Below are 23,946 nucleotides of genomic sequence, written 5' to 3'. Positions count from 1 at the left end.
AGCTTCAGCGCACAACTGGTTTATCTGCTTAGCATTGTATTTGGTTTAAGTGGGAGACTATAAAATACAATACCTGACAATATACTATCAAGAGCCCTTAATATTCTGTACGTTACCCATTACAAGCATCGGATTACACTTATGTTCCAGATTAAAAACTACAATATGTATTTATCAAAGAATTTACATGTAAAATTGTTACCTGTTTATCAGGGGAATGGGTCCTTCTGTTTAATTTATTTCCAATAAAATAAACTCGATCAGGTTCACGCGCTGCCTCTGCACATATTACTGGAACGTAGGCTCCATTAGGTTGTCATCTTTGTCTTTGGAAGGGATTCGGGTTCCTCCATGCTTTGATATGGGGCCGCTACAGAATAACTTAATCACAATTACGCCTTAGGCACGTGACTCTACATTATATAGAGCGCTTCACCTTCTTGACACATCTATAATGATTTGGACTAGAATGCCATCATTTTCACACTAACAAAAAAGCTGAAAGCGACGTTTAATATCCAAATGTATACTTTTGACGCTTTGAACTCGGGCATTTATTAGATAGAGCACTTGACATATCATCCATTTACGATGAACGTTGAAAGGATTTTTTTTTATAGTATTGGTGTTCCGGCTAGAATTTCAGCCGTTGGACAGTGATCTGTGTTCACAGATACTCCCTGGGATCAGCAGCCGGACCGACAGCAGCCAACTTCTCAGCTCAACGGCAGCAAAGTTTTGAAGCACCATTTGCACACCCACATTTTATTATTTTCAATCTTCTTTCAAAAGTTTTGTTTCTTTTTCCTTAAAGCGCTTCTCAGGTCTGTAATTTTTATTGTGGGACCTGCCTCCGTTCTCTTGGGTTTAAGGCTACTTCTGTACCCTTTTAGAAGTGTCGTTCACATGGGTTTTGTTCTCCAGCTGGAGATAAAGAACCTTCAATATACGCAGCCAGCGCTCAGTCATATGAAAAAACTTTTAGAACACTACCTGACAAAGGTACTATTTAAAGAGCAACACAGCAACACAAGTGTTTGTTCAAAGTTAACGGTCAGTAAGGTTTGAAAGGAATATGTAGTCTAGATAATGTAAACACACCAGCAAGCGAATATAATATGAAGTTGTAGATGTTACTTGTATTAAGATGTACAAGATACACCAGTAGCCACGTATTTAGCACAGGGTACGGATGAAGTACAAAGTCGAGAAAAGTTGATAACTAGCAATATTACATAGAGTTCGCTATCCGAAACTCCAATCATTCATCTTTAACCAGGTTACTGAAGCACATAAAACAAAAAAAGACAACACGGTATATCAGCGGACACCTTTTATTAACACATGTACATTTACTTGTCCTCGGGCTTGTTGAAGCAGTATGTCAGACAGCATTTTCCGCAGTAATGCCTGTCAAAGTGACTCGCCATGAAGACACCGGCACCGCACTCATCTGAAGGGCATTCACGGCGCAGGCGGTGGATTTTGCCATTCTCATCAACCTACAAAACAGGAGACACATTAAATACACACTTTTCACAAGCTACACCAATGAGAAAAACATGCTTAAACAAACATCAGGTCATTTGGAAACCAACTGCTCCTTACATCAATTTGTGTTCCTCTATGTAAGAGGATAATGGAATCCAGGTGTTCTATTGGGCATCTAAAGAAGTCTACAAAACGGTTAACAGGTCAGGTAACCGCTCCTTTCTATCAAATCTTACTAAGAGCGTACACAACAATCGATACATTAGAAGCAGAGCATTAACCTAACAGAGACAACTAGAGATCAATGTATCTAAATGCTATTCAAATAAACAAGCTGGGGAGCCATTGTAGTTCTGCTGATACTTTTAAAAACGTGGAAGCCAGCATCTGCCTGGCTACACATGAAACTAGCGTTAAAAGCCATCTACTGTATAAACAGATGAGGTTTATGACAAGTAAATCCACAACTACTGACCTCAGCCTGTACTTTCGCTAGTGCAAAGACCACTTACATTCTACACACAAGATATGTTTACTGTGGATGACTCGATGGATAGACAGACAAGGCATCAAAAGTCTATAAATCATACTTTGTTGTAATAGTTTACACTATTCACTAAACAGAGGGACAATAATGGTCTATTGTAGAGTTTTACCTTGTAGTATTTTAGCACAGCAAGCTTGACCTTCTTTCTCTTGTGCTTGTTCTTCTTGGGGGTGGTGTAAGACTTCTTCTTCCTCTTCTTGGCACCACCTCTGAGTCTCAGCACAAGGTGAAGAGTGGACTCCTGCGGGGCAGAGAATCGAGATTTGGGTTATAGGTCAAGCCACGAGATCTACATTTAATATCTAAAACGCAATCTATAGGCAGATGGTGCCAGTAAGTACTATAGTGCACCGGAGATAATATAAGTTACAACGGGAGATTGTCTACTCAATTTTCAACATCATGATCTTAGAACTTATGCCCTCAATGCCCAATAACACTTAGCAAATAGTTTGTAGAGACATGCGAGGAATAAACTTGAAAATTATCAAAGTTATCAGTTGATTGCAGTTGAGCTTTCACTGATCTTAGACAAAACTCCAGTAAATATACATTGTGTGAGACGGCACTCAAGCGAGTGATTATAAACGGAACGCATACCTTCTGGATATTGTAATCAGAAAGAGTTCTGCCGTCCTCAAGCTGCTTGCCGGCAAAGATCAATCTCTGCTGATCAGGAGGAATGCCTAAAATAACACAACACATTAGATAACACGATCTGTGAAAAGGCATATAATGGGTTAATATGTAAATCATCTCATTTAAACGGTTAACTCACCTTCCTTATCCTGAATCTTAGCCTTGACATTTTCGATAGTGTCAGAAGGCTCGACCTACGACAGAAGGAAAAGAAAGGAGACTATAGAGGCAGCATAGTATGTATAGGGGACACAAGGAACGGCTGCATAGGAGTCGTTCAACACGTTGATTGAGAGTAACGAGCTTCAACTTCCCACATTTCCAGGCCATGCAGCTAAATGACATCATCCACCGGACAGAACACGGTTTGGACATCAGGAATTAAGGATGAGATGGATGCAGGGCTGTTACGGCTGTCAAGTCTCATCCTGTCAGACCCCTTGAATTTATGTATTGCATTAAGCGCTGTGTAAGTTGTTGGCGCTATATAAACGATAATACTAATGTATGACAACACGGATCATTCTAAAGACAGCGCAAGACAGTCATAGAATGTGACAGCATTAAAGACCTCCGGGGCCCATCTAGTCTGCCATTTATCCAGATGTAACTAAATCTTTATTCCATGGTCTTGCTCTAGATTCAAGATAACCACATGCCTATCCCATCATTCTATTAACCTCTACCAGTTCTACTGGGAGGCTGTTCCACTGATCCTCCACTCTGCAAAGCCTCCCTCCAGTACTGGGAACCCCTTTGTGAATGTAATGTTTCCATCACATCTCCTGCCTTTAGCGCGCTATTCACTGACAGCCCTGAATCCGTTGTCCTTCTCCAGGTGGAGGGAATTGTTTATTAGATCCGTTTTAACCAGGAAAAAAAAAGAAATCCCTATTCTCCGGGACAAAACGCCGCTAAATGAACGGGGGCGCCATGTGACAGGAGGCCGAGAACCAGGCCGCAGCCTCCGCACGTGGGCCGGCGAGGAGTGGATGAAACCGAGCACAGGCTGCCCGGGTCCGAACTACGAGCCCACAGACACGCCGGCGGGTAACGGCGGCAGCACATGCGGCAAAAGAATCCGGCCAACTACTGCCGACACAGCGACCCCGTAATCCAGAGGGAAGTGACCGTGAAGAAGGGCCCTGTATTGGGCATTAAAGTCAATCCACGAGCGCCTGCCCGGTGTGCTCCAGGCCCCCAGCCCACCGCCATGCCCCATGCAGGCACGCACCTCGAGGGTGATGGTCTTCCCCGTAAGGGTTTTCACGAAGATCTGCATCTTGGCGCCGGATCCACCTGCGGGGAAGAAATTGCAGTGTTATCCACTGAGGTAACCGGGTCCACGGCGGCCCCAAACGCCCGGGAAACTACTTTATTATAAACCGGCCTCCGGAGCTCAGCCGCAGCACTCACCTCCTGCTAATGGCGGATCCTGGAGAGAGGGCCTCCTTCCGGCGGTACGGGGTTTTCCTACCTCGAGAGCAGGGGTGTGGGCGGGGACAGGCGACCAACTCAGTGCCTGAGGGCAGAACTTCACACATTTTACCGGCGTGCCCGTCCCGTGTAATTCCACGCATATCCTCAACTTATCACTGCATGCTATAGAAGGATATTTCAACTTAATAAGCGATTCCTCTCCTATTTTCCTCCGCTAAGGACCCCGAGCAACAGAGCATGCTGGGATTTGTAGTCCCTATTTTTTGCTTAGATTTAATTGATACATATTTGCTGTACGAAGAAAATATTATTTAATGATGGAAACTGCAGATGTGTGTGTCAGCTAAAATAAAGTTTAACGGAGTAACATTGATTGGCTCTCCATTTTCTCATAGCGAACTACATCTCCCAAAATTCCCCCATTCTCCTGTCAGGCGCTGGCAATGTTTCATACAGCCACGCCCTTGGCAACTGTCCCTAGCAACTGGAAGCCACACGCAGGATAGAAAAGGCACTATGGAAAGGTAATATCCAAATGTGGAAGAACGAAAATTGGGGTGAAAAACAGCTTTTAGCGGCATTATGTTACAGCTGCTCTTATAAAACCGTGAATGTAAAAGGCAGCTCATGTTATTGCTTCCATGGGATTATAATGACCCGTAAAGTGAAAAAAGACTGAGTTGCTACTGATCAAGGTGGGAATTCAAAATTCAATGGATGTAGGGAGCCAAAGTTTACATGTCAGTAGCCAAATTCACAAACAAGTTAGTGAGAAATCCTGCATCTTTTAATACTCCCTGGAGCTGGCATGGAAAAATATCTCAAACTCACCTGACCGCAGATGCTCAGCCGCGGGAAGCTCCAGGACATCGGATTTTGATAAAAGTTCATTTTACGTTATCGCATATTCCGTTCAATCTTTATTCACTAAAGTGAGGGTTTGCAGCAGAGTTGCAGATTCATCTCTCTGTGTTGCATGAAGGACCAACAGTGACCAAGATGGTTCAGTTAAAAGGTTTTCATTGAAAACAAGGACATTTCTAGCTGTAACATGTAATGATCAATTAGCCTTTTAAACTTAAACTTGGATTAGCGAACACGACGTTCAAGATTGTAAACTCTTTAAGCAGTGCCGCCTCTGTTTCTGTAAATCAAATTATGTTAAATACTACTTGTTATGTCCTGTCTACTCATTGTACAGCGCCACGGAATATGATGGTGCTACATAAAGTAATAATAATAAAATAAAGTGCTATCCTTATGCACAGCATTCACTTTTCTGATGTTTTCATTAATAGCAGGACTGAGTATTAGGTAATACATCTCTTTTACATCTGGCTTCACATCAAATTGAAACGTGTGACGTTATGTCTATTTTCATTGTTGTTATAGTATGTATCATATATAATATAATATACAGGGACCAGTAGCTTGCGATTGTTTTTTTTTTATATATATATATATATATATACTGTACAGAAGAAATACATTTTATTTGAAGTCAGTTACATAGGTTCGATGGGAATCGGTAGATTTGCATTGCTTAGCAGTTGGAGTCCTAGAGGTTGCGGATGGCTGTATCAGTGACTTGCTTTACCTTTCACAGGTCCTTAGCCGGTCATTTAAACAGACGGGGCAAATTACCAAACAAATCTCCTGCCTCGGCGGATCCTTCTCCGGGATTACCCAGAGCGCCCGTTCTCCCTCCGATCTCCAGTAACAGAGATAAAGCCTTTCTGGACAAGATCGAAAGGTTTATAAAGACAGAAAGTGAGAAGCTGCGATCTGCGGGTCAGTGTGATGTTGAAGAGCAGTATATTATCCATGCGCAAGTGTTTGATAAGGTGAGTTATATAGGAATGGAGCTGATCGTAACGTTGGCTTACAGTTTTGTTGCTCTTGTTTTGGGGTGGGTGGAATTAGTCTCAGAAGTTGGATGGCCGCCCACCACCTTACCTGCAATAGTCGTAGCTGCAGTAGAGGTCTGTGCTCCCGAAATGACCCATGCTCTCCACTGCCCTCAAATGTAAGACAGCGGGGCAGCTATACAGGACTCAGTGCCTTACAATCTGGACTGTTGGGAGGTATGCGTGTCTGATCCCTCCTGCACTTAAACTATATACAGCGTCCCCAATAACTCAATATGACCATGGCCATCGCAGACTCCTAGAAGCCTCCCTTAAACTTTTTACACCGCCAAGGAGATCAGACACCAACCTGCAACATCTCAGTAACCTCAATGCAGGTCAGTCCTTTCCAATTGTAGCCATCTAGTAGAATGCCCCCCATGTCGTTGTGTCCCGTTCCTTATCCGTATACCATTACCTCTACCCATTGTTCTTCTTTTCAGTCTGGTCATAAAAGCTGGTAGCAGAACACAGAATATTATAGCAGTGGAATAGTTTAGTAGTTCCTCTATCACACATCCATGTGCAATGTTAGCAGCTTCTTCCACGAGGTCTTAATATCTGTACTCATGCTAAACGGATGGGATGTTTCGAAATTCTATATTGAGTTCTGGCTGAATCCAACTCTTACCCGTCCCGCTCTCTGCAGTGTGACCCCCCTGTCTACAACTTTTCTATGTGATATTTTTATTATGACATCAGCTCTGAGTCTGACATATGTTAAAATATTTATTTGGTTTCATTTTAGATGTTTTTTTTTTTTATAAACGCTTTTAACTATTAAGTTTTAAATAGTTGTAATAAACAATGTATGGTCATAATTTACAACCGGGATGGGATTTCTCAACCATGAACATAACCTTCCAAATGAAAGCATATGAGCAATTCCCATCCTCCGCCTGATCCAGATTTGGGGTATTAGTTGCTTTTTTTTAATAGCAGGAATCAGCACATATGATAATAACATTAACAAACTGAATATTTTTACCAGGGATCAAAAAGTACACAGCAGCGAACAGCTATTCAGTATTACCTACCGATACAGCATTGTATATCTTGGACTTACCAATGGCCAGAAGTTTAGAAGCTGATAATTACTTGGCATTTTCATATATGAACAAAACTGCTCCAAGCATCGGCAACGACAGAGGCATTATTTTGCTTTTCTTTGATGTGTTTTAGGTCATAGAATACTGCAAAGACTACAGACCCATTCTCAGTGCGATAAAGCGAGAGTATGATGAATTTATTGATGCGCTCAAGCAGGGCCAAATAGACGCCGCTCACCTTCAAGGAAAGCTCAAGTCTTTGGCAGCTGAGCCAACCACACTTATGTATTACAAGAAAAGAGCTGCTGAACTGACGCAGAGGTGAGTAACCGTCACACGGTAATTGGACTATAGCCCAATGCGGATATGGGACCAAGATAACTGACACCTTGTGTCAAAACCCAAAATGTCACTTGAAACACATAAAAAACATTGTTCCATTACATTATAGTATAATCATTAGTAACGCTGAGGGTTGATGGACGTTCCCTTGTTTTATCTCTGATGTAGCAGAACCACCCAGAAGATAATTGAACTAACAATGAACGCCCTGATTTCATTCTCCATCACATTAGATCACTGGGGGCTTGAAAATAACTTGGGGTTACTCAGCGATGGAGTAAGTTGATGTATCCATCATCATTTTCATCATTATGATATAGTCCAACATCTTCAAGAGCTTGGGTTAACCCTTACTGAACCAGATCCATGCTTCTCCCATACCCAGAACTTGACTTATGGTTGAAGAGACTTGCAGTGCAGATTAAATGTCACGATTCCCTCATACTCTTGAGCTCATGTTCTGACAGTAGCAGTCACTCGGGATTCTAGATACATTACACATTCTTATGTATAAATTAGGAAGTATCAGTGCTCGGTAATACAGAATAGATGTTGGATGTGACAGTTTCCGTTCACAATCTGTCCTGCAGGAGGCACCAGAAGAGAGACTGATATACTTTTAAAATGATTTACATTTAGATTGGAGATCATAAGATATTTATCATAAATAACTATAGCGCTGCATGGCATTAGAGATGATGCTGCTGTCAGAAGATGAACCCAGAATGCTCTGTCCCCCAATACAAACATTGATGAGAGAAATCCTCCAAGACTTCACAGCAGCCATACTATCTCGGGGCTATCACTGGCATTTCCAGAAGCATGTATATATATATATATATATATATATATATACTTGGCAGGCTCAGTGAAGTCCTTCTGATTCCTTATCAGCGTCTGGCAGTAGCACTAAATATTTTATTAAGTACATTGGATTACGCTACCTGTCATCACTAGTTATATAGTTATATAGTCTATTATTGTATCACACAGTGAATAAATTATTTGAGCATTAATAAATGATGACAGGCTAGAAAGAATAAATGGGCCAGTGTTATATCCATCTTTGTCAAGGGTGGGGGCTTTATGGGTGGGCGCCTTATTACAAAACTAGACATATCCATTGATTTTCTGCTTTGGATTAAATAGATATTGTTACTCACTTCCTGGGACATTTACATATTTACGGTTTTAATTGATCTCAAATCCAGTAAAACAAATGTACTTTTAAAGGGACTCTGTCTTCAAGATTTACAGGTATTTTCCTGTCTATGTTTGAGCCCAGTAAATGTGGATGACGGGGTGAGGATGGCAAAAAAGGACACAAAAAGGGTGTTATAGCACAAAAAAACAACCAGGCTCATCATTAAGTGCTTCATTTTAATCTTATTTTGATTTAATTATTGAAACCCGCTCAGTGTTTCTATACAATACATGTTCAGAGGAGGCAGGGCCAGGTAGGTGAGCACTATTTTGTATTTTAGTAAAAGGTCCACTTAGCTTTTACTTATCAGACTACACAGAAGCGGGGATTCCAAGTGGACGTCGATAAACCATTTCTGTTTCAAAAACAAACGGTTTAGCGGCTGGCAATGCTTCCCCAATGATGACGTTCTGCATCCATTCCCTGATTTCCTGAAACCCTGAGCGGATTGCAGAGTTATAGAACATTATTAGCTCTTCTCATATTCTGTCTGCTGCTTTGTGTGTTCTAGAAACTTTCAAATATCTCAGAAGTAGCATCCAACCCCAAAAAGTTATCAAAAGTCACTGGGTTACTGTATAAAAAGGCATTTTGGTGCAAATATTGAAAAGTGATCATCACTATAGCAACCAATGGTGTAATAAGCAGGAACATCCCACTGGCTGCTATGGCGATAGGACTGTATTTCAAATTTTGCTCAATATACAGAACACCTTGAGTGAATTCACTCACACTCTCAATGAGTACAGTGTTTCTATGGGACTGCAGCACAAAATGCTTACTCAATGAATAATCGTGCCCCCACCGTTTGGCTGGATTTCATGCGTGCAGACGCTGTCTCTCATCCCGACATACCTTATGTTTCCTGTAGGATTGAAATAATTGAAAATGATTCTCGCAAACTTGAACGTCAGATCCAGAAGATTCAAGAAGAGAGGAGAGTAAAATCACCTGACATGACTGACCGGAGCGAGTCAGGACTCCACGGTGTAGAGAGAGAACCATACAAGCCTATACCAGGTAGTTTTCTGCTTCCTATACAAACATTTGTTGTCATATATCTGCATAGAACAAAACATACAGTTCATGTTAATGACACCCGTTTTCACTCTTTTGCCCCTTTGTTTTTTAGTCTCCATATTCTAATTTATTTACCCATAGAGGCAGCCATACTAAATGGTCACTACAGTAAAACAGAGAATGTTATGGGATTGGTATGCACTCTGACAATTAGGCACTAGGCCGCGATATACAGATCTTTAATAAAAAACGTGAATCCTCTATTGTTAATACCTATATTTCTATATTTTTAGGGAGACAGTTTAATGTTTGTGAAAGGCCCACTAAGGAAGAATGCATTTTGAGTACTTTCATATGCATTCTTCAAACACATTTATGTGTGAGTGTATGCTGTGTATGTATGTGTTACTGCATGGTGTGATCGTGTGGGTGTTAGTGTATGGTGTTAGCATGTGTGTGTGCCAGCATATGGTGTTAGATTTCAGGGGTGATCATAGGGTTACTAGTGTGAATGAGATGTGGTGTGTGTATCTGTATGTGCATGGTGTTAAAGTGAGTGGATGTTTGAGCGAGGATACTGCACCGAGATGCCACTAACCCTAGTCTCAGCCCTGACTATCATATAAATTAAAGTACATAAGATAGAGTGTCCCTTTAACTTGTATTCTTACAATGATTCCTATTGATTATAATAGTTTTTGCTTTCTTGCACTTTACACTAGCACAGGTGACCATATTTATAAAGATTCATTTTAAGTGTTAAATGTGCTACAATCAGCAGAAATGTTCTATTGTATTAAAGGGTAATTGCTCAAAAGGTATGACATTGTTCCAGCATTTTGATTTGGAAATACTGTAAGAGCAAGTATATAACTATCTTATCAATGGCTGTTCTGGACTGGCTTGCTTCGCACCCTAGGCTTGACTATAGAAGATTCTTTTGATATGGAAGCTCTTACAAAATACCAGCAACAGCTTGAAGAAAAGATGCAAACCCTTGAAGATGACATAAAAACCAAATATGTTCCTGCGGAGATAAAAAAAGAACTTGATGAAAAACTTATACTTGCCTTGCAAGAGAGAGATAAAGCAGAGTTAATAAACCAGACATCGATGGCCAGGTAAACTATTAGCAACCTATTCATCATCACAGTTACAGAAACCAAAGGTGAGGAGGGCCCTGGCCATATGAGCTTACAGTCTAAAAGGAGATATTACACAAGAGGTAAAAGTGCGTGCGCCCTGTTTGCTTCGCTGGAGCATTAGTATCCTTTGAATACACATATATTATGAATGGGGCAGTCAATAACTCATATATAAAACTTCACTTACGCCAGGCTGTACTTTGAAATATTTGGAACTTTGGATACAAATATTTATACCTCAAAATAAAGCATTAACAGAAGGTTGGCCATTCTCCAGTAATTCAAGTAATTCAATTCTTCTTCATTCCTCTAGGCTTTATATGTAACAACGGCTTTTAACAGCTATTACTTTGAGCAAAAGTTAAACAAACTAATAATTCTAACATGTTGATGTTTGTTCTGTTCTATAGTGAATCGTTGATTTTGTTTTTGCTTTAGATACAGGAAAAAAAGAATTATAGTAGACACCATTACATCTTGGGCAAAGTCTGATAAAAGTGTTACTCTCTATGAGGCTATATCCCAAGCAGTGGCAAAGGAAAATGCATATAAAGGTACTTTTGGGTAAATATGAATATTATTTGTATTGATAAATATGTCTGCGGTAGTAAGAAGTAATAAAACACTAGCATTAAATATTGAGCATGTCATCAGACCATCAACACAATTCGGTCACATTCATTGCAATCCATAGCAGTCTTAATGAGTGTTTTAAAATGTTCTTTTATCGATTTTTTTTTTTTTTTTTTATATATATATCAAAAATCTGAACTGAAAAAACTACCGTAATTAATTGGTCAATATATTCAGGTGGAAAAACAACTGAAAAAAGTTGAAGAAAAAGTTTTCATAAAAAATAGAAATCAATTATTATGAATAGTCCTTGGGAGGGTCAGAAATCGGTGAAGGACTTATATGTGTGCAAGGTGTGTAGGACTTATAGTCCATCTTCATGCATCTGGTGGCGTGGTCTGCAAGCAGATTTCAGTTGGAAGCAGATGTAAGGACAGGGACGACGATTCAAAGGTGGGATTTACCGGTTTGCACCAAGGTTGTTCAAGGTGCAGTGAAAGAAATTCTAGCTGTCTTAAAGGCTTGAGATACAGAAAGAAAGAAATATAGTTAGGGACAGACTATATAATAAAATGATCGGAATCAGATCATGTGCATATCCGCATTGGGAAGCTTTACGATCAGTGTCAACGAGGGATGAGTCCTCTGATCTGCTCGGCTCACACCGGCTGGACGGCGTTCTGTTTTAGAGCCCCACCATACAAATGGCGTCCTTTATTGCGTTTATAATTTATGGAGGAAAACAATGTGTGTTTTTTAAAGGACTTATATATTTTAGTACTTTGTTATAGATGACACAATGCCTGCAAATGTATTTGATGACACTGATCCCAGGAAGGGCATGGAAGCCGAAGCTTTACTAGAATATGTCGAAAGGTAATTTGGAATAAATTGGTTAACATTTGATGATTACTAGTACTCGTTTTAATAAATATACGGCAGTTGTGCAGCTACTACATGGATTTGGGATGCCGTTTCACTTGCTTCTCATCACCCACCTGACGTATGATCTAAACTCACCTTCCTCCTAAAGATTCTATATCAAATTATCTCATTCCGATCTATTTATTCAAATCTGAAATCCTGGCAGGACATTGTTACTATTGGTATCTGTTCCAGAAACATTCTCTGCACGGAGATCTGGAAAAAGTTTAGTTTTAACATAAGATAACTTTAACATTGGCATGTCAAAAGCTGATTATCCTTATTAACGCCGGTGCCCATGTGACAGATGATGTTCGGTTTAAATCTGGCCTTTTTAGCCCCCGTTGTATTGTTGTATCTGCTCAGGCATGCAGAGATTGACTTGCTTTCCTCCCTCGCAGGTTTAATGAGTTATTCGCAAGCGGTCGGTATAAGGCAGCGGCAACCTTTGCTGCAAACAGTCCCAGAGGAATTCTCCGAAACTTGGAAACCATGGAGAGGTTTAAAGGTACTTTGCGGAGGTTCCTGTGCATTTCACTTAAGCAGGGGCATGGCAGTAACAGATGACGTCATTGGCTGGCTTATGAAAAACAAGTTCAATGCCAATGGTATGCAGAAAGTATGCTTGTGTAGCCCATGTCTACATACCACCTGCTCACCATTCAAGGAATCCTTCTACATTTACCTGGTCAAATATCACTTGAATCTTGTTAACTAGGACCCATGTTTCGTACAGTGATATCGTGTGTGTCACTGACAAGGTCACACCATTGGCACATATAGCACTAGCAGGCCCTCTTACTTATACCATATACATACTTAAACCATATATTCTTTTATCTCATAAGTCATCATAGTATACTGTACCAAGCACCGCATGCTGAAAAATGATGGTTTTACATTGCGGAATCTACAAATCTTGCCTAATTTTCTTTCCACAGCTGTTGCTACCAGCGAGGAGCTGGTTTCTCCTTTATTGTTGTTTTTTGAAGCACTTATCGGCTCAAGTTGTATGGCAAAGCACCCAGTCAATGCGATCCTCACACTGGAGGGAGTTAAATGTGCCCTCTCCCAAAACAAGGTTGACCTGGTTGTTCACTGGGTGACTTACCAAAGGTAATGTGAAATCCCCCCCTATTTTCTGTAGAGAATGCCAGGTACTGGGACTGTTCCTAAAATCTATACAGTACATGCTGCATTGTTATCTGACTTTGGTACAATAGATAGGGGACGATGTTATTGATGCTGCTCAGTACTGACCATGATGAGCGGTATTTTTCCTTTCTGCCTTGTAAATGTAGCTGCTTGTTTTTGCCTCAATCCAAGAAGAAAGTGAGTCACTTCAAGACAATATATTCTAGAAATAGTTCAAACCACAGAAACATGATGGCAGATAGGAGCCATTTGACCCATCTCTCCATTCTGTGTTTCTAAGGGCTGTGAGACTTCAATCCATACTTGGTTCTTTGTGTTGGTTTATGTCCAGAAGAGCCTTTTGCCTGTCCTGTTCATGTCCTTCAAGCACTGGCGTAACTACAGGGGTCGCAGCGGCCCGTGCGTCCAGGGCCCCCTTGTTCCTGTCTCCTCATACTGATTAAAAATTGTTTAGAAACTATTTTGAACCGGCACGGGAAGACAAGAACGCCTTAGGTCACGTTATGTGGCTGTTAAGTTGTTTGGGGGCAATAATTTCATGGACCAGCTGTTGGAGTTGGGGGATTTTCGCACCAGGGCCCTGTGGTAAACTGTAAATCATTTAAATAACATTAATATTTTAGAAAACATATCCGATGCCTACTTTATTTAAGTAGTTTATTGCGCAGAAGGCAGTAAATCGCATCTGTTAATCTAGATACTTCTTGTCGCATACAAATACCAGTATTGTGGTCTCGCTCGTCTAGAGTGCCAGTTCCTGGGGTGCGGCAGGCCCTTTGCTGCATAAACTGAAGCAGATCGGGCGATCAGGCTCCCCGGTGCGCCGCTGCTCCATGGGCCCCTAGGGCAAAATCAGAGATCTCCCTTGTAACCGGCCCATATACACAATGGAGTCCATGTTGGCCCAGCTGATATAGTAGGCAAAAAAATGCCAGCCCATGATTTGGCCATTTGATATTCTTAGGATAATCTATGAGTAGTTTTTACTTCAAATGTTTTGCCTACTTCCATAATGGTGTTTATTATTCTTTATAAAATTTTAGGATAACTTTCTCTGAGGCACTTGGTGATGTTATTTCAGAATACGGGGATGAAGAGCCATACCACAAGTATACTTGCCTGGCGTTGGCTCAGTTAATCTACAGAAAATGCAATAATTTGAGGAAAGCAGCACTCTGTATGTGTTTACAGGGCCAAGTTCAAGGGGCACTGGAATATACCTATGAATCCAGACACTTTTCACTAGGTAATTATTTTTCTGATAATAACTATATATTAAATATCCTGCCATCTTAAGTGATTTTATGCACTCAGCAATAAACCATAACCCCTGCAGACAGATCCTTCAGATCTTTCTGTTACCTAGATATTGGACACAGGCAAGTAACTGCAGTATTTATGTTGCAAACAATCCTGATGAGCAGATTCCTTCAGTAGCGGTACTTGTTTTGAGAGAAGTTGAGGATACAATCACCGTATTTTATGCTTTTCTTATAGATGACTATCTGTTTCTGCTTAAAAACTGTCCCACGGCTGAGCTGATCCATGGTTTGACCAAAAAGTGGCGGGAGAAGCCGGCAGCTTTGTCTGTCGGACAGGCTGCCCTGTCCCTGATCTACACGGATCACAAAGAGCACGGCTTCCAGCTCTTACACGACATACACATGTGCTGTGAAAGTAAGTATGTGCGAGCGAGCGCCACGTCGCTGTCCAAATATACAATGGCTCTAATTATAGCAAGGACATTTTAGAAAGTGACGTCTCATTTGCTTTAAGTATTGATCATATATGGGAGTGATATTAAATGCTCTATGAATAAATATTGTTAATGTTATTTACATTTTATTTCCTTGATTCTAGTTACATTTGGGTTTATCCAATACTGGTCAAAAGATCAACCACTTGTTACAAACGATATAAATAAAATAGATTTGTGGCTACTTAGAGAACTTCTGTTCCAAAAATAAACATATGCGTTTAGATTTTTAAAGTGTAAATGTGATAGAATATAAGTGCTATCCAAATCTTATGGGGCGGGTTTATGGGAGCCGGAGGACACACCGGTTCTCTTCTAATAGCAATTAAGATTGATTGATATGTTGATTTAGTAGCCGTAACCAAGTACTGGGTAATGCCACATTACGTCGGGGTCCGCTGTTTTGGAAATACAATGACTTTTCTGGCTGGCTGGCATTTGGGAGTTGCTAGGGAGGTGAATATTTTCCATATGCATAAAAAATGTCAGTACGGCCTCAAAAGCTGAGGTTTTTATACAGCTGCTATTCAGTGCTTACCTTTGTAAATAATGAATAAAACTTAACCAGCAGTTAAGTCTGTTTCAGCCCTTTGGAGCTATGACATCAGCTGGGTGAATGATGAGCTCAATTTTAAAAATGATTGGATGGCTCTGCTATCCCTTTAAAAGCCATTATAATCAATGGAAAGAATGAATCATATCTGTTTTGTAATTAGTATCTCAATTCATACATTATTGTTTCGTAAAAGCAATTTGTGTCTTGGAATGCCAGTTCTGTTAAAGATCTTAGTCTCCGGCTTCCTTAAATATTTTTTTCCAGCACTTAGAATCTAAGTAGATTAAAGTGACCCAGCTGGGTGATCAGGAAACACTTTGTGACGTTGGTTTCTATTTCACATATTTCTATAATACTGATGTCCTCCAAAATTGTCTTTAATTAATATATTCCTGTAGAGTCACAAACATCATTCTCTTAGAGTCTGGGAAGTCTCTACTTTGCATTTTAGTTGAGGACTAATCCGGTCTCCTATTTTTATTAGATTGTAAAATTGTGAGATGGGCCCTAATACTTATTATCTGATTATTTAAATAGGACAATATAATGTATACGTCTAATTATAAAGAACCGCAGTATCTTTTGGTTCCATGTAGTAAAAATGTAATATTTATTGATGTAGAAACCAGCTATGATGCTCTGCACAATATTGTAGCGTTATATGACTTATAACATACATATAGCACTGCTTGTTACAGGCTGCAGGCCATAGGTGATACACAAGTTGCATACATCAGAGCAGAGGGGGCGCACTGCACCCAGGCACCTCTAGATGGCAGACAGCAGAGTAGGGTTCTAGAGACCCACAAGTGTCTCGAATGATGTCTGTGTCAGTTATCTGAGGCTTACCCCTGGCTGCTACAAATGTGTATTGAAAAAAATTTTGTTTTAGGGATTAAGGATGTATTTGACACATTTTATTTATCCTTCACTGATGTTTTATTTTTTTTGTTGCATTTCTATTTCTTTCAGAGGGATAGATGTGGCAGGATAGATACATACAGCACATGCTCCAGGTGTTTCGCTCATTACATTACATGACATTTATCTATATAGCGCTAACAGATTCCATAGCGTTGTTACAATCAGTGGACTAATTTAAAGGCACACACAATAACAAACTAATACAAAAAAGAGAAGAGGGCTCTGCTCTTGCAAGCTTACAATCTAATCGGTTGAGAGGGAAGTGAAACTGTAGGAGAGGACTGCTTGGGCGAAGATGAGCTGGTTGAGTCCGGATGAGCTGTTAAGGCTGTTGGTTGTTCAGGTGGCTTGGAGAGGATGATGATGATGGGAAGATTGTATGTTTCTTGAAACAGCTGGGTTTTCAGAGTTTTAGAAATTTGCATACGAGGGAGAAAATTCTGATGGGAAAGGGAAGGGAATTCCAGAAAAAGGATACAGCTTAATCCTGGATGACGGAGTGAGAAGAGGTAATGATGGTAAAAGAGAGACTACTGAGCTCTAGCCGACAAGCACGTGATCAGTTGGAGACCCTGCTCCAAAACCATATCTCTAATTCACCAATGCCTACTATAGTGTCTGCGCCTGACAATGTAACACGCAACTGCATCACTGTAATTCTTTGTATTATACATATACTTACGTTCTTTCTCAGGTGCCTTGGAACAAGTCATTCTCGATGATGTGGCTTGTACACTGGAAGGATGGGTGGAAATTGCCAGTGAATGTTCAGACAATGGCTACCGGGAGCTGTCTGACAAAATCTTGTCTATTGTAACATCACAGGATGGAGTAGTCGAAATTTCCTCCAAGGATGAAGATGCAGAAATAATGGAACATGTCTTCCTGTAATACCGCAGCGTGCCAGCAGAGGGGGCGTGCGAGCCGATATCCCACATTAAAACCTAATGGAATTTTTTGTATTAGTAGTTTGATAAATAAAATATTCTCATTGATTTGCACAAACTATTTAGTTGTTGTGTGACAGCATTATTTATCATACAGTACGGGCAAGTTTTTGTTTTATTTAAATATATTTTATTTCTATATTTGTGAGAAAAAATGAAAAGTGATAGATGTGAGGAAACTAGCCACTATTCTAAGCAAAAAAATAGACTTCAATCTTGTTAAATCTGTTTAAATTTGATCTGTTTAAATACCCTGCCTTTCTGGCATAAGATGAATATACAAAGAACATGCGCAATTCTACATGTCAGTCATTTCTCCATGGTTTGTGTTTATATTGCAAAGTATTTCCCGTGAAGCATTGAGATTGTATATTGTGTAAATGCCGGCTGTAGAGGCGAGCCGAAGGATAATTGTTTATAGATTACAGCTTCTCCGCATTGCCAGCCTCTTACATCACCTGCATTATGTCAGAACCCTTTCCAAGCAGCAGTATATAATAGTACAACAATAGTACCACTTAACAAGGAGCCCTGTGCCTTCACCCACAACGCACAACGCTTTAGATCTGTCTGTGTGCTGCATCTGACACTCGTCTGTAATGTGTATTGTGTTTCACACAACTCATATCTCCCTTTAGCAACTACGGCCCCAATTAGTTAACCTCCCATTAAAGTAAAAATAGAACCTCCTATTAAAGTTACACCTATTAACTAGAACACCGATACAAAAACACACAACAATAATTACACGTTACACTGTATTTACAAAATCAACAATAAAAAATACTGGCTGCATTTATATTTATGTTCCTTCCTTCAGTAATACAACGCTTTGAAACCCCGTGATTCTGTGATTATTTTTAAATCCTATCCTGTTTTTTGCTGACTATAGTGTGAAACACACAAGAATATTGCATTTCAGGCCTGTACCCTGCCCTTTGGGCAAAACCTCTTGTTTAACTGCATTTATCAGGGCTTTCCCTAAACGCTACATATCTGCGTTATTAGCGTTAGGAACACAATATGTTGTATGCCGTTCTGTTAGTGGATAAAAATTCTGACGCAGTGAGACACCAGTCCACAATCTAAACCTAGAAAACCGGAAAAAAGGTGACGTAAAATAAACGGGCGAATGTTCATTCAAAGTAGCCAGTATGTTTGTACCTGAGGAAGGTGAGACACGATGTGTTTGTGATCACGAAGGCACCGGGGGGCCTCACAGGAGATGGAAACAGAATTTGATGGCAGATAATCATTCCACCCATCTAGTCGGACCATAGCCAGGGCGAGGGACACAATGGGTTACTATAATACATTATAACAGTGAATACAATTTAATAACAAAAATAACATACGGCAACAACGCATTATCAGGACCGGGTCCGGTTAACGGTGGATACCAAGTTCACACCAACAAAATACCACAGGAAGTGAGGATCCTGCCCGTGAATTTATTATCTGGCCTATTGGCATTTTTATTCAACATTCCTAACATGAACGACACAGAGATGTAATCAGACAACATCATTCGATCTATACATTTACTAGAAATGTATTGCAGTGCATGATGATGATTATCAGTCATTCCCTCACCAAGGGGCTGATCAGGGGCCGCCAGCCCAACGGTATGCCAGGCCCAGTCTGCCCCGACTGTCAATGATGGAGTAGTCTTTTAGCAAGCGGAGGATCGGCCCACACATTAGGCGCCGGGCTTCTTCATGCGCACCCACCACGTGAGTTCCTGGGAAAACGCCATAGAAATATACAAATGAAACTTCCTCTCCACTGAAGATTGTTTTCCCGGGACCCCGCAAAACCTGTGAAAAAGGATGCTGCCAAAATAAATGCGATGAAGTCTGAGCATGATGCATACACGAACTCAGTGGCACAAAAGCGGGATTATGGAGGGGATGTTGTGTTGCAGCTCAGAAGCTGCAGCTTCACTTAAAAGTGAAAAATGTTTTTAAGCAAATGTAATGAATGCATATTAAGGTACTTATTCAGCCCTGGCCAGGATGTCGACTGCAAAGGGGGCTACAAGGGTTGCTGCTCTGTGTCCGGCATGGGGCAGCACCCAACGTTAATACACCACTGGGTGGGCCTAGCAGCAGATAGGGGTGGGGCTAGCCACAAATCACATTGAAAGGGGCAGAAAGGACCGGAGAGGAGCAGGGATTGGATGAAATTGGGGTTTCAAAGGGGGATTCCCCCCACAGTTCTACTTTTACCCAGGTGGCCACATTGGCTGTGGGAGATTAGCGGGCGATAGGGATGCTTTCTTGCTTCAAGCAGCCAATCAGTGGCAAGAATAATCAGAGCATACATACCCTTAAGGTAAATAGTAATAATATATATGTGTGTATATATATATAAATATATATATATATATATAGTACTTTTTGTGGTGAGGCTATCCGGGACACTGCAGAAACCAGTACCCTGGTCCTCACGGAGGATTGCTGGAGAGTTTCGCTGTTACAGTATTACATTACCCCTAACCTCCACAAAAAAATTCAAAATAAATAATGGTGGTATAGGTCACCGATCTGAATCGTGAATGTCGGGGGTTGGGTGCATACGGTCTCTTTATTCCACCCTTACACCAGACCCGGCCCTTCATACTCTCGCTGATCTACCGGTCCGGCTCAGAAAGCATTGAAGGGAATGTAACTGCGCAGAATGCACTGCGCTCTGTACTAAACCCCAAGAGAGGAGATGGATTTAAAACAAACTCCTTTTAGAAACAGGTCGTCACGATGAGTATTTTAGGAATGAGGTCACACAATCCTTACACAAAAGGGCCGAACGATTCACCAAAACTATTTCTAAAACATTAGCTCTATATAAAATATACCTCTGTATAAAGGGGGATTCCAGTGACATGAATGATCAAAGACAAATGGGTAAATATTTACTAAAAGATATAAACCAGTGCAATTTATTTATAATCTTGGTGGTTTCACAAAATACGCCCACAATAAATTATGTCCCATAATAAATACGAGAACGATGTGATAGGAGCGATATATTGGTGTATAGTGGAATAAATGACTCTTTATGGCAGCTGGACAGAAATGCCTGTTAATCTTAATGCTCCATAAAGGTCTCTCTTCGTAAAGGTTTTTATCATGACTTGACATCATGACTCAAGTCACATAAGTGCTATTAGCAATATGAAAAAAAATCATGTCTTTATAAAGCCGTCCATTTAACTGTCTGTGAGTAACAGGGCAGGGCTGGGGGTTACAATCAGCCCTGGCACGGGGCAGATGTATTTATTATATATCTCTTGCAGGATGAGGTCATACGTTTCCAGCTGGCAGGCCCCATCCTAGAGGTCAGGATCTGAAGCAATCCATGGAGGGGGCTTTGGGTGCATTTGCCCTGTTTACCCGACGGCCAGTCCAGGTGGGGCAGTACAAGGACACTACTACTGCCAGCACATTCCGCTTCTAAACACTCCACAATTCCATTTTATTTTGTGCAATGAGTTAATTTCCATTCACAGTTTATATATTAGATGTATTATATATATATATTAGATATTGTTGTACAGCGTGACATTCCGGATCAGTTGGCAACAACGTCCCACCCTGCCTTCCGTTTGTTATGTTTGTTTTCGTTGCATGCGAGGCGTGGCCGGGGACGCCAGCGTGTGATAACCAATGTGGAGGAGGAAAATTGAGCAGACCTCCCGAGGGGCCGACATTATTTATGTTGGGCGCAGGTTACATGTCACATCCATTTTGGTTATTGATGTTTGAACGCTTCGGTCTGGGCACCTGCACTCACGCCTCTGTGGTTATTTGGTTACGGGAGGGATGCCCCTGTCATGTAAATGAATTATGATGTATTCCGCTCTGTCATGTTGTTGGCTGCTCCCGCCGTAGCCGTGTACCTTGGTACATGTGAAGAAATGATTTATAGAAGTTACCACTCAGGCGCGGTTTAACAAGGTCATGTTTACCTGGGTGTGTTTGCAAAGTGCACTGAACTACAAAAGCAAGCAATGCGCAGACAAGTTATTGCAAGCCATCGCTCAGATTTATTTCAGATAGTCCCAGGGCAGCCGGTATTGCAGGTGTTATATCATTTTACGCGTCCAATCTTCAGTGTGATCCTACATGCTCAGGGTGTTACGGACCTACTGACGCAGTCCACAAAACAACAAAGACATTTCTTAATCTGATTCTGATAACAAGCTGTGTTATGGAAAAATATATTATTTTATATATATAATTTAAGTTTAAGAGATACCTCATCTATCCATAACACTACTCTCCTACTTGATCCCTATGTTCTTCCCATGGGCTAAGGCTCTAGTCCTCACTTATCACCTCTTCCTTTTCCTGTCTACAAGATTTCACACGGGCCACCCCATATCTCTGGAATCTACTCCCAAGGAACCTTCAGCATTCACCCTCCCAACATTCAAGAAACATCTCAAAACTCACTTCTTCAGAGAAGCTGCGCCATCTTAGCTGCTAGAACTTCCCTGTCATTGATACAACCACCACACTACCTCTCACCCTTTCTCTATGCCTTATGTTTGTCACCACCATTCCCTCAAGATTGTAAGCTTGCGAGCCGGGCTCTCTCCACCTCATGTATCGGTTTGTCTTAGTCTGTCAATTCTCGTCTTGTCAGACCCCTTGAATATATGTATTGTATTAAGCGCTGTGTATATAATATAAAATAAAAGATAATAATAATAATAATCTATCATTCTATTTATAAAACATGATGGAGCCAGCAATGGTTTCCATGTTGATGTTTTTCCATGGTCAGGGCAGGACCACCAGCTCACCATACATGAAGAACTACTTTGCGGTGCTCATCTGAAGAGCGTCACTAGGTGGCCATGTGGGTGCTGCTGTGATTTCACAGATCCTTTGGCCGGTCCGAGGGCCTCTTGAGCTGGCACATGACATGCCCAAATATTGGGACTGTCCCATGAAAACCAGCATGCTTTGGAGGTATGCACATATAAAAGTGTTGTCATATATGGGCTGTATAAAGGAGTATCGGATTCTCTATTGTGTGTTTATACATCCCACATACTGCAGGGCAGCACTTTATATGTGTTGATCAGCAGCATGTGATATGTGTCTCTCAAAAACAATTGCAGATATTGCAACTTGCGGGGAGGGGAACCTAAATAATTCTTTGTCTTTTGGTGCAGATCATTTAGGTTTTATGGTTAAGTAAAGGAATGTCTATTTTTGTAGCGTTATTTTTTTAGCAGTATTATGAAAAACAAAAAAACCCTATTGTTTAAAAAAAATGTTCCCCAGCTAAAATAATTTATGATAATAGGACCATTAGCACTTTTCATTACATTCAGTTGCATTATAGCCGTGCCTGTGCTGTTCTTGTGCTTATTAAATTAAGCCTCACACTGGGTTAGATAATGGCCGAGCTTGCTCTGGATTCACAGCTTCCCTTTTTTTCTTGGCAGAGTAATTTCCTGTTACTGATTTTGCGGTGCGGAGACATCTTATCTCCTGCATCGTGGTCTAGAAACGTCTCTGCAGCAGAGAAGCAGAAATAAGCTGCAGTCGCATGCAGTCACTGAAATGATGTCATATGTTGGTGGACACACAGGCCAGCAGTCACTGGTTACAGGCCAGCAGTCACTGGTTACAGGCCAGCAGTCACTGGTTACAGGCCAGCAGTCACTGGTTACAGGGGATCCGTCACTCACACAGCATTATTCAGTTTACTTATAAACGCTTCCTAATGACCGTACTTTACGTTATATGTTAGGGTGATCAGGCACAGTAAGAGGCAAAAAATGTGACAGATAAAAAACTAATAATAATACAGTGATTCACGCATTGTGCATGGACTCCAACGCAGTTCACCAAATGGAAGTCATTGTAGGCATTCTTTAGTTATTAGAGTTAAGTCATTTAACTTCTCCGGCTGTCACTTCTAAAAGCAGGAAACATACCTAAGTATGATTCTTCTCATGCCTTGATCTCCATTGAGTCTATGCATTCACTGATTAGAGGTCAAACCATGCAAGGACCATGAAAGACTGAATGAGCCAAGAGGTAATGGTTCCATGACAGTTATCAGTATATAGCGATAGACGGCTATTCGCAAACCCTGGTACTGCTTTATGGGTCCTCCATTGTTTAGGTTTTGCTCCTTTCCTGTCAGCCACAGCCATTGTAGATCTAAGCAAACTGAGCTTCACTTCCTCTTCTACACTTCCATGAAGACTATTGTTGCACAAGAGATAGGAAAACAAATTATTCAAATGATATTTTATCTTGTTTTGTCGCATATCTTGTCCATCATTGCGTTCATGTAGGTTTCTAC

General features: G+C 40.9%; 2 protein-coding genes across 2 annotated transcripts; one reads left to right on the top strand and one right to left on the bottom strand.

The window, feature by feature from the left end:
• Positions 1-1,320: 1,320 nt before the first annotated feature.
• Positions 1,321-4,130, bottom strand: RPS27A (ribosomal protein S27a). Its single transcript, XM_053459242.1, has 6 exons — positions 4,094-4,130; positions 3,912-3,976; positions 2,817-2,871; positions 2,639-2,724; positions 2,148-2,279; positions 1,321-1,502 (listed from the first exon to the last, which is right to left on the bottom strand). The coding sequence occupies exons 2-6, from the start codon at positions 3,957-3,959 to the stop codon at positions 1,353-1,355; spliced, it is 471 nt and encodes a 156-aa protein (XP_053315217.1). The 5' UTR covers positions 3,960-3,976; positions 4,094-4,130; the 3' UTR covers positions 1,321-1,352.
• A 503-nt stretch (positions 4,131-4,633) lies between these two features.
• Positions 4,634-17,680, top strand: CLHC1 (clathrin heavy chain linker domain containing 1). Its single transcript, XM_053459192.1, has 12 exons — positions 4,634-4,641; positions 5,724-5,961; positions 7,207-7,394; positions 9,491-9,639; positions 10,559-10,760; positions 11,223-11,338; positions 12,149-12,233; positions 12,683-12,789; positions 13,223-13,397; positions 14,480-14,682; positions 14,934-15,113; positions 17,367-17,680. The coding sequence occupies exons 1-12, from the start codon at positions 4,634-4,636 to the stop codon at positions 17,561-17,563; spliced, it is 1,848 nt and encodes a 615-aa protein (XP_053315167.1). The 3' UTR covers positions 17,564-17,680.
• Positions 17,681-23,946: the final 6,266 nt, after the last annotated feature.

This window comes from Spea bombifrons, chromosome 3, assembly GCF_027358695.1.
Source record: "Spea bombifrons isolate aSpeBom1 chromosome 3, aSpeBom1.2.pri, whole genome shotgun sequence".
NCBI classification, from domain to species: domain Eukaryota; kingdom Metazoa; phylum Chordata; class Amphibia; order Anura; family Pelobatidae; genus Spea; species Spea bombifrons.
Note: the sequence above shows the minus strand (reverse complement) of the source record. Positions and strands in the feature narration are given on the sequence as shown.